At 40.9% G+C, this 15,182-nt stretch overlaps 1 protein-coding gene across 1 annotated transcript in view; it reads left to right on the top strand.

Annotated features, from left to right (window-relative positions):
- Positions 1-633: 633 nt before the first annotated feature.
- LOC103361018 (anoctamin-2) overlaps positions 634-15,182 on the top strand; it is a gene marked incomplete at its 5' end in the record, with an annotated part of 33,840 nt that continues 19,291 nt past the window's right edge. Inside the window, 7 exons of the mRNA XM_008286996.1 lie at positions 634-708; positions 939-1,140; positions 2,946-3,057; positions 3,165-3,222; positions 3,328-3,428; positions 6,559-6,701; positions 14,789-14,941. Of these exons, the coding sequence (XP_008285218.1) occupies positions 634-708; positions 939-1,140; positions 2,946-3,057; positions 3,165-3,222; positions 3,328-3,428; positions 6,559-6,701; positions 14,789-14,941 (844 nt within the window). The remainder of the gene's footprint in view (positions 709-938; positions 1,141-2,945; positions 3,058-3,164; positions 3,223-3,327; positions 3,429-6,558; positions 6,702-14,788; positions 14,942-15,182) is intronic.

Below are 15,182 nucleotides of genomic sequence, written 5' to 3'. Positions count from 1 at the left end.
GTCAAAACCAGTGTGACAGAGTGCTTTACAAAATTAACAAATTACACACAGTAAAGTGCACTTTACAGTCCATGTCTTTTTATGTATTTTAGCAGCAATACTTTGTTATTTCAGTACTAAAGCAATACTTTGTAAAATGTTCCATGTTAGTTCCTGGGAAAATGGATTAACCACATTAACTGGAGGTCATCTGGGTGTTTGAGACGCTATAGAATGAAAACATTTGTTCCAAGCTGGTCTCCAAGTTTAGGCTGCAGACTGTAAAAATGGGCTATTGTGCTCCTTTATGTCTCTCTGCTGAAATGTAGTAATGTTTCCTGTGGAGGTGGTGAAGTTCAGATGCTGCTGCTGCTTCAATTGTCCATTCAGCTTTTAGAAACCCTGTGAAAGGAGGAAAGGGAAGTGTGACGATGCATTTCACATCACATCACTGAGATTTATTTTTTTCATCAGCACCACCAAGTGAAGCAGCTTTTCTCTTTCCTTCCTCTCTTTGGAGATGTCTCTGCAGGAGGCTCTGTGTTGTGCATAGCAGATTTCCCAACAAAGTTAAAGATGCATGGACCATTGTGTGAGTGACTGGCAACTTTCCCTCTTTTTTTCTCCCCCATCTTCCCCCATCCCTTCTGTCAGTCTGCCATAGAGAAGTTGACCTGGAAAGACCGTCTTCCTGGATACTTCATTAATGTTTCCTCTATCCTCTTCATGGTAAGTACATCAAAATCAGGTTAGTACGTAGACCCATATTTAAGGAAGAAAGCACTTAAATGGAACATATTTATGATGCAGTTAATGTATAGACGTGAGTGTGTGACTGACCTACATCCATGTCTTCCTTGAAAAATTAATTTGAACCACTGCAATGCCACAATCTGACAAATATGACCGAGCAGTGACTGATTTGTTTCCTCTCGTTTTCCTTTATTATGTGCTCATAGTTTGGGCTGACATTTTCTGCGGTTTTCGGTGTCATCGTCTACCGGATCACAGTGTCGGCTCTGATGGCGATGAGCCCCGACCCAGAGACCAAGTCCAACGTTCGAGTGACGGTGACAGCTACTGCAGTCATCATCAACCTCGTGGTTATCCTGATCCTTGATGAAATCTACGGTGCTGTGGCGCTGTGGCTGACTGAGCTAGGTACAGATACGAATACAGTCATTTTACTCTTGTAAAGAACAGTGGCTTAAAGAACTCAATACAATGTGACTCTTGAAAACATGGATAAACTTTGTAAACACACAAGATTAACGTGTTAGAGCAAGTCCTAGTGGCTAGCCTAACAAGCAATGTCAGAGTCACACCAGAGTCCTTTTGGGCTAGTTTTGTCAGCCAGCGTCAAGACACCACTAGGCCGTTATTTCAGGCTAACAAGACCAAGTCCTGATCTACATAAATGAGGAGAATGCTATCTGTGTATTCAAATGCTACTGCACATGCACACACAGCGATGTCATGAACTCACTGATTACAGAACAGGTGGACACAAATGCGCGACACAGAATGGGTTCAGGCAACAGACAGGTTTAATGACAGGCAGGGTTCGGTACACAGGAGTTCAGTCACTCAGGCAAAGGTATCCAAGAATTGGCAGGCAAGGTCCAGAAAACAGAAACGAGGCCGTGAAACAATCAGGCAGAGGTATCTAGAAATCGTCAGGCAGAAGGCAAGGTCCAAAAAACAGAAACAAGGTTGTGAGCAAACAGACTGTGACTTGACTTGAATAACGCTGGTAGGAGGACTGTGAAGTGCAACGAACTGGCGACGAGACAGAAGGTAATATACAGGAGGTAATGAGGGGAGATGGGAAACAGGTGCGGGAAAGCCATCAGGGAGCAGGTGTGACAAGACAGGTGCAGGAAGTAAAACTGGAACAGAAGCAACCGGTAAAGTGATTTCAAAGTAAAACACAAAAGACAGGACATAAAATGTGCACACATGGACAGAGACTTGACGGACATGACAGGCGAGGTGGGAACCATGTGTCATACAACCAATGTCTTTGGCATCCCATAATTATTATGTATGTGTAAATATGTATATAAGGGCTGGTGGACTGATATTTTCGTTTCATTAGGCCCAGGGTAGCTCTTCCTCTGCTTTCACTCTTGTTGGCCAAGCTACCCATGTCCTGACTTTATATTAACCAGACAGATGTGTCAGTGGTATAAATCTATAAATGTAACTCTCAGCACTAAAGTAAATAAGCAAGAATATGTCAAAATTCTCCTCTTATACACCTGTTAGGTCCAAAATGCCATCAATCAGTGTTTAAAGCTCATCCATGTCACTTGTTCCTTATGTCCAGAATGACAATTTTTTATTTATTTTTTTTAATATGAAGCCATATGCATCTGATGAACAAATCCAGTTTTTTACATGTAATTATCTTTATCTAGTTGTGTGTGAGAGAGAGAAAGTGACTGCATTTTGGTGGACAGCTTGATAAAACTTTGATGTTTTCATGCTCCAGCCGTCCCATCAGTCATCCCAGGAGGTTTCACCCACATTTTCATTCATATTCACAACCATTGGAAAAGGGGGAAACATTTGGAAGGAGAAGTGTGAGCAAGACGGAGTGTGTGAGTGTGTGAGCGAGGGAGAGAGAGGGAGAGAGAGGGAGGGGATGTGCACTGTGAACACTGTCAGTATTTAACCTACTTCCAGCACGGTGATGCCGTTATAACTCTATTCAAGAGTCAGACTGACAGAATCCCCATTTTTCTCACAGCCATACTATAGAAAACACACATGGAAAACTGTAACCTTTAACCCCACATGCTGTACATACATTCCACTTCATGTTTCTTGTTGTATTTCCATAACCTATATTTCACGTCACTGTCATTTAACCTGCTCCGTTCTCGAGCCCCTCGCAGCTCTCTGACCTCATAAAACAACCGATGTCAGCTCTTTCTTACACTTTCATGTTAACTATTTTTCAGAGATTCCTAAAACAGAAACCAACTTCGAAGAGCGTCTCATTCTGAAAGCCTTCTTACTCAAGTTCATGAACGCGTACGCTCCCATCTTTTACGTGGCTTTCTTCAAGGGACGGTAAGACCTGCTTCCATATGTGTACTGTATGTGAAATCCCAGTTTATGAGAGTTTACCTCAATGTCACTACTGTGTTCTTTCTGCTTGTGTTTGTATGTTTCTGCAGGTTCGCGGGTCGACCTGGAAATTACGTGTACGTCTTTAATGATTATCGGATGGAGGAGGTTCGTTATTCATCTTTGAATCTATGTTTATCTTCACTAGGCTGAACAAATAAAACACACGGCAGTAATGATTATGTGTTCAAACCGAGTGTGTGTGTCCCTTAGTGTGCTCCAGGAGGCTGCCTCATTGAGTTGTGCATTCAGCTCAGCATCATCATGCTCGGGAAGCAGCTAATCCAAAACAACATCTTTGAGATCGGCATCCCGTAAGTCCACTTCTTTCCTCTCGTTTATGTGACCACTCAGTATGAAGTTTGGAATTTCAGGAGTCCAGAGAAGCAAGAAAGAAAGCAGTCACATGAAAAAAAAATGTTGTGACACTTCTCTGAAACTTCATCCAAATACCTACATACTCACAGGCTTACTCATAAGGTCCTACAAGATTCCCTCCTGGAGTAACATTCCTTCAACGTCTGTACGGTGGTACTCCATCTTGTGTTGTAGCTCAGCTTTTACATACAAATCCCAAAGGCTATAGTTGAGTTTTGTTTATAACAACTGTCACACAACAGAGGTGCCTTGTGGCTTCAGGCTGCACTGTTACTGTTGCTGTAAGCACAGCTTGACCCCTGACCGGTTAAGTGAGCCTCATCAAATGCTCTGGTTTTCATAGGACGTCCTGAGGGATCAGCGAGCCGCAGCACATACAAAAATACCATCTACATACCATCTACTCAACTCCTTCACTTTCATCCGCTTAAAAGCTTTCACACCTGCAAGGTGACCAGTAAAATCCCAGTCTCATACTGTGGCTCAGTGGGAAGTTTTTATGGGGGGGACTGGAGAGCTGCAGAGTGATGGCACGGTGTCAGACAGTGGTGTTAAAAAGATGTGACCCTAAATGCTCCTGTCTAAATATGTAAGGGATGGTCTGTTTAAAACAAAAGAAGCAAAACTTGAACAAATTCAAACATAAAGTAACACTGCAATAAACATTTAATTGGAACTGAGGAAGGCAGTATTTTGAGGCCATATTGGGGAAAATATTCCACACTGCAAGTTCGTGAGACTGGTTACTGCATATGAAGGTTTGAATCTGTGTTTTTTTTTTAAAGCTATCATTAGTACACTGTAGTTTCAAGGTAAAAATGCTCAGCCATTCTGTTGATTGCTTATGTAGCCCATGATGCGTCATATAAAAACACCATATGGACACGTTAACAAGATAAAAACCAACTTGATTACTAGCAGAGGAGGTCTTTAAAGGATTTCAAGAAATGCGTAAGACTTTCTGTGTGATTTGTGATATATCCACCTGGACTTTTTCAATGCATCGTTAATGCTCGTTAAAACTCTACTATGCAACAAGAAACTCTTGTGGTGACTGTGTCCAGAAGTGCTGTTGACTTCTCTTGGCTTGGAGGCAACAGCAGCGAACCATCACACAGTGGAAACGTGAACTGTGGTCAGACGAATCAGTATTTCTGGTCTGTTTTGAAAGAAAAGAAGCGTCCAGACTGTTGGCAGGAACAAGGCCGTGATTTGTCATGGTGTGGGCTTGTGTCAGTGCCCTTGGCAAGGGTAGCTGACAATTTGCACCACGTTGAAACCAACCTGCAGATTTTAAAGCAACATCAGCTGGCTTGAAGACAACAATCTTTTCTATAGGCACGCTTGTATGTTCCCCCAAGACAGCGTAAAACTACAAGCTGCACACGTTACAAAGGTATAGCTGCCTAATGAGAGGGTGTAAATGCTGAACTGGCCTGTCTGCAGTTCCAGCTTGTCCCTGATAGAGAACATGGGGAGCATTTTGAAATGCACTTTAAGAGTTGTGCACAACAAATGGTACAAAATTACACTGGAAAGACTCAATTACTTCAGTCCTAGACATTAAGTAAGTGTTGTGAAACTGATGTGCTATTGTTCTGTTTTTAATGTAACACAGATCAAAGGTGGTTTACATTTCATTGCTTTCAGTTTATATTTTAACTTAGCGTACTGTCCTATCTTTTTCTGATTTCGAGTTGTAGGAGGCCTTGAATTCTTCTCAAGTTATATCGCTTCACTGTTAATCAATGCAGCTGCTACCAAAGGAGAGGAAAAGGAACAAGAGGCAAAGCAGACAGAAACATACATTAAAACATTTATGTGTCCACGGCCTCCTCACATGTCCCATACAAACTTTAACACTCTTATGTCTTTGTGATTGTTTTATAAATAATGCAATCAAGCATTTAGCCGCTTTATTCGAGGTTTCTACAAGCAGTCAGTAACTCACACAACCACATGCATACACATGACATACAGTATACACACTGCATACACAAGTCCTGTAAGACACAGCTACTACTATAGTATGTATACATGCACAAGCACATGTTGTAAGTTTGGGTTCTTCACATCGGGCCATGTTCTTGGAGAAATACACATAAGCTCTGGTCTGTCTTTACTCTCCTCTGGTGTCTCTGCAGCAGTCTGTCAGTATCATACAGTTTTCAGTTCAGCATCTCAGCCAGACTCTTTTCTTCACATTTCTTTAAAAACAGTCATCATCTGGCTCTTAGTCTAAAAGGGTTTCAATGAAATGTTAGCATGTCTGTTGTAAATACTTGTTTGGCTGTTTTGTTTCACGAGCAGTGATCGTGTCACACTCTGCTGTTTAATGACTACACATGTGCTGAATAGTGAGTGTTTTGTTTTTTGGGTAAACACGTTTCTTTTTCATTGAAATCAATGAATTTCAAAGTAACTCATCCAGCTGCATTGTAGGTGTGAGGTTCAGATTTTTAACTGTGACACATAATGAGCAATTAAATATTAAATACAGGTCGACCTGCTTTGACAAAGATGCTGTCTTTCAGTTCAACTAGGTCGGATATTAGAATGTGTTTTTTGACCGTTAACTATCTACTATCTGGACACCTTCCAATAAAAATAGCAACAGAGAGACTGTGACACGTTAATAAGGGGTCAACAGAAAAAATGAACATGTTTTGAAATAAACTTTTGAATAAGACAAACTAAAATACAAAACTTTGTTGAAATGTTGCTTTTCAAGTTCTATCATTTATTTCTTAGTTCTGATTGGCTATTGCTTGTAATCTATACTTCATCAGATTGCGCTATGAGACTACTAGTTCCACAAATATAACAACACTGATAATCAGAAAAGTGCTGAATATCAGTCGATAATTGACCCCCGATGTTCATGCAGGCCACAACAGAAGCTGTGAGTGGCTTATATGTTTAAGAAATGCATTTTAGTTTTAAAGGCAATCACAGACTATTTGCATTATTCACTTGAATTATTCTCGATGAGTATTTTATGTACATTTTTTACATTACATTACAGCAAAGTTTTCTGTGTTTTCACTTTGTCCATCATCCTGACAGGAAATTGAAGAAGCTGGTGCGTGCATTGAAGGAGAAAGAATCAGCCCAGACAGAGAAGGAGGAGGAGAGGCCTCCACAGCAGTGGAACCTGGACTACGCTCTCGCTCCCTTTGAAGGCCTCACGCCGGAGTACATGGAGATGAGTGAGTCTGCACGCACACACGGAGATACATAGCTGCTGAGACAAAGAACAGTCATTAAGTCACCGACATAGTTTTAAAATGAGTGTTCCTGAACGTCACTGAAACGTCTTGTATAATCTGTCTCTGTGAGGACGCTCTCAGGTAAAAACTCCCACCTGCACTGAAGAGCTTCTATTTGTTTACATTTGTCTGATAAAGTAAATAGCAAAATCTTCAGGAGGAGGTCAGGGTGGTGGACACAGGAGCCCAAGAAGCTGAATTTTAAATGGGAGGCCTCTGCTTATATCCTGTTGTTTTCCAACAGTCAGACGTCAGTTCATAGCTGTGTAGCAAACACACACTACATATACAATAATTCATTTACATTCATGTGTGTCACCAACCACAGTACATAAACACTGGAAATGCAGTGGCAGATTAAATCTTTATGCTCCTTTGTCATAATCAGTCTCAGCTGTGTATTTTAAACATGTAAGAGACAATCTATTTGGAATTGCTTTTGATTGCATCCCCCATCTCACCAGTGCTTGAGCTAAAATGCCTGAATAGATTTTGTGTTTGTTGTTTTGGATGTGTCTTGAATTTAGCTGGAAAAGTCAAAGGTGTACTTGGAGTTTCTTAATTATTTCAGCAAACAAACACATGTTTATATTGTGTAGACTTGTCATTTGTGTGGCGAACGTTTGGAGAAAAAGGCCACCGTGTTAGATGGCTAACAAGCAGAGCGACTGTGGGTTCTTCATCTGTTACACAAATACATAAAATGTGAATCAGAACATTCACTTTTCAGGGAAGCCGTTTCTGACCCTATTGGAGCAAGTAGACACCTGCTCCATCAGCAGTATGTGATCTTAAAAAATAATAAAAGTAAACTCGGGAGTCTCTGAAATATCTCCAAATTATGAAAGTCAGGGAATGTGAGTATAAAACGCTAAAGCTACACTTCCTTTCTGCATGCTTTTAAATCTTTAAACTGCAGACAGAGTGTAAGCTGTGCAAACAAGACTTTCAAGGTTACAGTAGAGAGGAAAAAAAAAAAACGGGAATCAAATAATAACCAGAGGCTCATTACATTTCATTCTGACAAAGACAAAAGTAAAAGACAACATGGCGTGAGGGGAAAATTCAACATATGGAGACGAAGCTAAATAACACAATCGAGATTCAATCAAAATGTAGACAAAGTCCAACTTGTTCTTGGTTTATTTTTTTTTCTGCACAAAAATTTCGTCTGCAAAACACTTCAGGTCATTTGTAGGTTAAATAGTTTAAAGGAAGGACGGTTATGTGCTAATAAAAGTTTACTGATTCACAGCCTGCGGGAAAAAGTTACTCTATGGAGCTGTAGACGCCCCTCTTGTTCTATTACAACCAGCTGTAGTCACAATAAACCAACACCTGCTCAGTCACAACTTGTAAAGAACTAAGTGGAGTAAAACTTTGAATATTTATTTGCAAGATTTAACGTCGTACAATAACTTTAGCTGACTTTCATAAGAGTTGTTAAAGATCCTTCCTCACATGTTCTAAGACAAAACCAATACTCAGCTTAGCATAATAATTTGTGTCTGACATTTTTCCACAAAACATTTCAATCACTGCATGTAAAATTCTTTAAACTGCATTCAGTCCCTCACCTTTGAAAAACCCAGAATCAATGAATATGCTAATGTTGTTTGTTCCAGTGTTCAATGTCAAACCACTTCCTCTCTCCTCTGTGTGTGTGTGCAGTGGAGGCGTTCAGCACCACACTTAACCACCATATTGCATATTGGACCATAATTGACTTCCAAATTAGTTGCAATATCAAGAAATCTTTCAGCACATAAGTATCTGAAAACTGTGAATTAAAGTGAGCACAAAGAAACTTTTCACCTTCAGCAGATGAAAACAATAAGACTTCCAGAGTAAACGGTGCTTCTGCACTATGAAGGGCAAACACTGAAGTGGAGCGACAATAAAACTTATTTCTTAGTGGATTTGGGCTGTAGAGTTACTGATTTAAATAAGTATGCCAGCGTTTGTCTTTCATGTGACTTCTATTTACATAATAGTTAAAACAAAGTGGGTGAAATGCAAAACAGTAGGAAGTATTAGCACTCACAGTCGGCACTTAATGTTGAAGGTTTGGACTCAGCTTCTGCCTTCAATGTGAAAAAGCAACGAGAGCTTACAAGCTGGTGTGAGTTTGCCCTCTCTCAATCTCTTTCACAAACAGTAAGTAATACCACAGCTAGCCTTAATAGGAAGCGAGAAATCATCTTCAGCAGCAGTTACAGTAACATAACTCCACAACCGCAACCGCAACAGCGTGAGTCAAATCATCCAGCTACTGCTGAAAGCCAGGAAAAAAAAACGACTACATACATAATCTGCGCAGCATTTGTAAAACTACTGGAAGATTTCTGCTTTCTGACAATTTCTGATTAAAAAAATGCATCATATCAGAACTACAGGTGCTGCTTTTACATCCCTAATCTACTTTAGGCCTTTGTACATTTCTTTTTTTAAGACACAACTGCAAAACAATAGCCAATAGATTGATGGTAACTGAAGACAGTGACGTAAAAGTTGTGTCTGACTTCCACACAGTGAAGGTAATGATTGGACTGAAGTGTCAGTGTGCCATCTAGGGCTCCAACAGTTTTCTTCAACAATCAGTTAACTCATTTTAACTGAAAACTACTCTCTTCTCTGTGTCTCAAGTGTAGACTCTCAGTTATACAGGTCATGGTTACACCAGGAGCTTTAGTAACTTGTACTTCTCATCCAAGAGGCTTCTTCAGTCCTGGGCTGTGGTTCTTGAATGAGAGGTGAACCGTCTCCAAGAACCTAAAAGAGAAGTCATGTTGCTTTTTGCTTAAGCTCTTGGGAGTATCTTTTGTAAGGTTCCTTTCATCGTACCCTTAATCATAATTATGAGCATCAGTAATAAAAGACAAACACGTAATTTGGTGATATGCAGACCGTTGATGAATGCAGAAGAGACACAGATAATGTTTAAAAGAGACAAGACGCTGTGATTGATGGCCGCCCTGCTGTTTCATTAAGAAGACAGCCAACACTGCAGCACAGCTTGATATCTCTGATCATTTCCTCGTGGCTGAGGAGTCAAAGTGCAGCAGCAGTTCAGCAAACATGCAGCAGCAAGCTTGACAAAGATCAAGGCGAGATGGACTGTTCCCGTGTTTCCTCACAGTAACTTTCATGTTCTCTCATGACATGCCTCGCATTCCTCTTGATGCATATGAACAGTTGGTGTGTTGATCCAGTCCAGTTATGATACAGAGACATGATTTAACACTATATATATTGTGCATTTATTGATGATTATTCCTTTGAAAAGGCTGTTAACTGATAGTATTCAGCTGGTGATGGTGAAGCTGTGGCTGGATATGCTTATTTTTCAGACTTCTGTGGCTGCTGTGCTTTAATTTCTGTGGCTATCGATATGTCTAGCTGTTTTTTTTGTACCTGCAGTGCTTCTCTGACAGCTATATTACCAACGCACCACTGGAGTTCAGTAATGCAACAACTTTGTAACAACCCTCAGCTAACAAAACTATCACTGCACACATACATACACAACCTCTGCATGTAGTCACTATTACACTTATTGGAAACAAATGTGTCACAGCCACAGTCATATAACAGTCAAAGCACCGCCACAGTGACAGTGACAGCTTTATCATCTTAAAGCTTCAGCCATGATCACGGTTTTTTCTCAGCAGCGGTAAGTGATGGAGGTAGCCAACCAGCTGCTCTTGATTTCTTTCTTTATACAATCGTGCAGACTTGTGCCTGTGCAGCCACAGCTGAGGGTGCACTGACCCTCTCTGTAGTCAGAGCCAGCAGGGGTCTGCTCTCGTACCTGATAATGTTTCATAAAACAGGTCAGACTTTCTCTAAGGGTCATAGAAAATGTAAACATTATTGCAAGGTAATACAAAAAAAAAAAAACGTTTGACCTGAAACTCTGACCTTTTGGAGCGCCGTAGAAACAGATGACTTCTGCATGTGAAGTTTTGTGAACCCGAAAAACATGTTCTGCTCATTTGAAAACATTCCTGAACCTGTAAATCAGAAGTAAAGTTTTGTTGGCAAAATTTAATGTTCGATGTCCTCCAAAAGATGGTCCAGGGTTAGAGAATGAGAAACATCTCAACCACAGGGACAAACTAAAGTGCTGCTACTCATCACTAATATAAACACCAGCAGATATTTAGATCTTTGTTGTGAGGACAGAGAAAGGTGGGAGCAAAGTCAGAGCCGAGGCAGAGAAAAACAGAAAGAAGACTGGGTTGACGTCGCTGCAGGGCACCACGAGGAATGTCAGAAATGTCTGAGCTCCTCATGCAAACACACACTCACACATTGTGAGGACTATCCATTCACACACTCACACATTGTTGTGAGGCTGTGAATGGGTAGTCTTGGGTTTGTGTTAACTCATTTGTTATTTATTTATGTGCCTGTCTGTGCCTGTGTGCTGTATGTGTGAGTCCTGGCGCTTGTGTTCAGGTGTGTGCGTCGCTCTTTGTGTGCCAGGCTCGAACCCGTCAACCTCGGCTCAGGTAGATAGCCAGGTTATTCTAAGCTTGCCCTCTAGCGCTCGTTGGCCCGCTGTCGTATTTTCTTCCTGGCTGCTCATTGTCTCAGCGTGGCGTCCTGAGGTGAAGCCGTCAGTCTCCCGCTCGCTGGAAATCCCCGTTCCCACACTGCTTAAGTTCCACTGCTCCGATCAGAGCGGTGCATCAGCCAGAGTCAGGCCAACCGCTGTGTCTTTCTCAGGTTTCCTTTCACATACTTAGGAAGCAGGTGAATTGATGATTAATTAACACATTAGAAAAGTTCATTGCTGCACACCTTTCTCACTGCTTCACTCAGTCCAACCAATCAGACTCAACGACACCAAGAAATTATTTGTATTTTCTTACTATTGAAATCTCACCTGAAATGATTGCAGGATGAATCTTGTTGAATTCCTTCATTAGACAAATTCATTTATATTTCCATTTGACTGTGTAACTCACAAACATGCAGCATCATATATTACATAGCTAGTGTCCTGATAAACTCACAGCTACTAAATTTTGCTTGACCTGCTCGTGTCCTTGTCCAACTAGAAAAGAAGAACCTGCTCTTAACATTAACCAGGGCTCCAGTGTGCTACCAATTTTGGATGCACATGCAGTCAGAGATCAAGTTCGACATTTCTCAGTTTCATCTTGGTAAATCTGACATGAGAACACCGTATTTCACTGTTTTCAAACTAATTTTTGGTTTCACATCTATCTGAGTTCTTGCGCTGAAGCAGCTGAGGGGGGAGATTTCTTTGTGCTCAGTCACTGAGTCGACTGATGCAGGCATTTAAAGAACATCCAGAACTTGTAGCTTCAGAGGACAACCTGGGTAGTCTGACTCCCCAGATGCAGGATGAGGGTATAAATCACAACTTATATTAGGTGGGTTTGTCCTTCTTTCCGCTGAGTGTGTGTTACCATTTTCTTCACGATGGGAAGCAACAACAGCTACCTTCGAACAAGAAACTGTTTTGATGAGGATTTGTATCGTGCAGTACAAACAACGTGCAAAAACAAAACAAGTCAGAGTGTTTTTCCCCCCTATAGCAGAACACTAGTGTGGTGCAACCAGACCTTTCTGTTCTACAGAATGGGCTGGCAAAGCGAGACTACAACCTGGGTTACACTTTCCCCCTCTAAAATGCTCGAGTCTCATCATGGACATTGGTCTCGCTGCTCCACCCACAAGTAAATTCTAAACCTCTGGAAAACACTAAGATATGATAATATGGCCATTATTATCATTTAAGGCCAAGAGTGAGGCAAAAGCATGGCTGGTATCAGTGCTTTTATGATTGTAGCATCAAGGTTCTGAATTAAAACAAGAAATCTGTCCGGTTCCATGACAGAGAAGAGAAGTTCTCCCTGTAGTGTTTCAGCACCGGGAAAGCAGCAATATGAGGCAATGTACGTCCATCCATTATCTATACACCGCTTAATCCTCACTAGGGTCATGGGGGGGCTGGAGTCTATCCCAGCTGACTTAGGGTGAAGACAGGTTCACCTGGACAGGTCACCAGTCTATCACAGGGCTACACTTAGAGACAGACAACCAAGCACACTCACATTCACACCTACGGACAATTTAGAATCACCAATTAACCTCAACATGTTTTTGGACCGTGGGAGGAAGCTGGAGAACCCGGAGAGAACCCACGCTGCACAGGGAGAACATGCAAACTCTATGCAGGAAGATCCCAGGTGTCCTCACCGGGACGCGAGCCGGTGACCTTCTTGCAACCCTATGAGGCAATGTGATGAACTTAAAGAAAGAGCTGCCGTTCACCAGCTTTAAGTCCCAAGTTATCATTGTGGAAAAAAAAAAACATTTATCCGAATCTTTATTCCTGTTTACAATCATTTACATACTTTGTTAAGAAATTATTAAAGTGTATATAAACCTACCAAAAAATAATGCTTAAAATGAATTATTTGCCACCAACTGGCAGTGAAAAAATGTGGGTGCATCCAAATTAATATTATCTTATGTTAATATTATATCCAAATTAATTGAATTTCCCTTCTGGGATAAATAAAGTATTTTTCATTATGTGCTAGTGCATGTCAATTAAACTGTTAGCTACACCAGTGAAGCCAACATGTTAGTCTGCAGCGCTGATTAAACCTCGACCTTATGTGTGACTTTTGAGTTACATGTTTAAAGTTTGCAGTTAAAATATTTGCAATCAAACTTAAAGCCCAGTTTTATAATCTCACCCTAACCCATAAATTGTAGGCAAAGACAGAGAAGCAAGGACTGCCTAATGTGCCCAGAGGTGTTTTTTTCTTTTTTAAAGATGTCTGCATTTGCAAGCATCTATCTAAGCATGAAAATGAAAAATACTTTATTCATAAAGTATTTTTCATTTTTCACATCTCAGGCAAAATACAGTTCCAAAACTGTCTGACTGCAGTTGACCTCTGACCTTTGTCAATCCACAAGCTTGTGTCTCTTAAGCTGCCTAGTGTTCTATGAACTGAGCTCCTTTTTAGGTTGACAATGCGCGGCAACAGTTCTACAAAACCCAGCGTGTGTGTGTGTGTGGACATGTGTGATTGTGATGTACTGTACAAATAATTCCCAGTTATCAGTCGTGGATTTTGTGTCACTGTGTTATCTAATCATGTGGGTTTACACAACAGCCACACATACAGTGTAGATACACACACATACCACACACTGCTTAATCATAAAAAAGTCCCAGTTCAGCTGGTGCAGCAGCGTGTTTAACCTTAAAAGGCATCATCTGAACCACAAAGCCGGTCTGGACCGACAGCGTGACTCCTGACCAGACGAATGACTGTTCACGAATGTCAATCTGTCAGCCTCTTAGTGGCTGTTTAAAAAATGTGCTTCAGATAATGTGGATTTGATTCTTTTCTTTCATGCAAACCTCTCATATGCTATCAGATGTCAGACAATTCTTTGGCTCATTTCTGCTGTTGACCTTACCAGAGTGACATTGAAACGAACTTCAGAAACTCTGAAGTAGATCCAAGATTTTATGAAGTTGGAAAAACTCAGTCTCTTAAAGAAATGTGCCAAATTCTGACAGCCTACGTGCTTACATGTCAAACATACATTTGAACTTCATAAGAATCAGAGTTTGTTTATGAAACCTTTGATAAGATGGTGTTTGCAGTAGAAACGTATTGTCTCTGACCTTCAACTAAATGATGTAAAATGATGTGTTTGAGGTTGTGCTGCATATGTCATATATCTGAATGTCATAGTTATAGTACAATTAGTTACATTTTACATTTTGTGCCAAGTAAGCGAATGAGAAACAAGAAGCACTGGGGCCTCAGACACAAATCAATCAAATGTCATATCCCTAGCATGGTTTTCATTGATCTGATCAGAATTATTGGTTTATTGTCCAAGTTCTATATATAAACATTCACTTGTACCACATTACCAGCATTAATTCAACTATATTATTAAACATCCCATATCTACCGTAGCATGTGATCATTCCCGCCTCTCTCTCTCTCCCTCTGCAGTCATCCAGTTTGGTTTCGTCTCTCTGTTCGTGGCTTCTTTCCCACTGGCTCCTCTCTTCGCCCTGCTCAACAACGTCATCGAGATCAGACTGGATGCCAAGAAGTTTGTTACGGAGCTCCGCAGGCCAGTTGCTGTACGCGCTAAAGACATTGGTGAGCTGATCGGACACACTCAGTAAGGGTTGGTTATGGATGTCCATTAGATTTAGGTAGCATATTATTAAATCTGATCATATTTTACTCTACAACCCCCCTCAAAAGAAAGTATTTCCCCTTCATCGTTGCCTTGTTTTTTAGTGGTAAAGCTTGTGAACCACCACCTCAGGCATCATGGGATATCAGAACGTCCCTTCACCAGGCTGAGTACATTCTTTGGAGTTAGTGGTCAGATGTA

The sequence above is a fragment of the Stegastes partitus genome, unplaced genomic scaffold, assembly GCF_000690725.1.
Source record: "Stegastes partitus isolate 25-593 unplaced genomic scaffold, Stegastes_partitus-1.0.2 Scaffold481, whole genome shotgun sequence".
In the NCBI taxonomy this organism is placed as follows: Eukaryota; Metazoa; Chordata; class Actinopteri; family Pomacentridae; genus Stegastes; species Stegastes partitus.
This window is presented reverse-complemented; position numbering and strand designations above follow the sequence as displayed.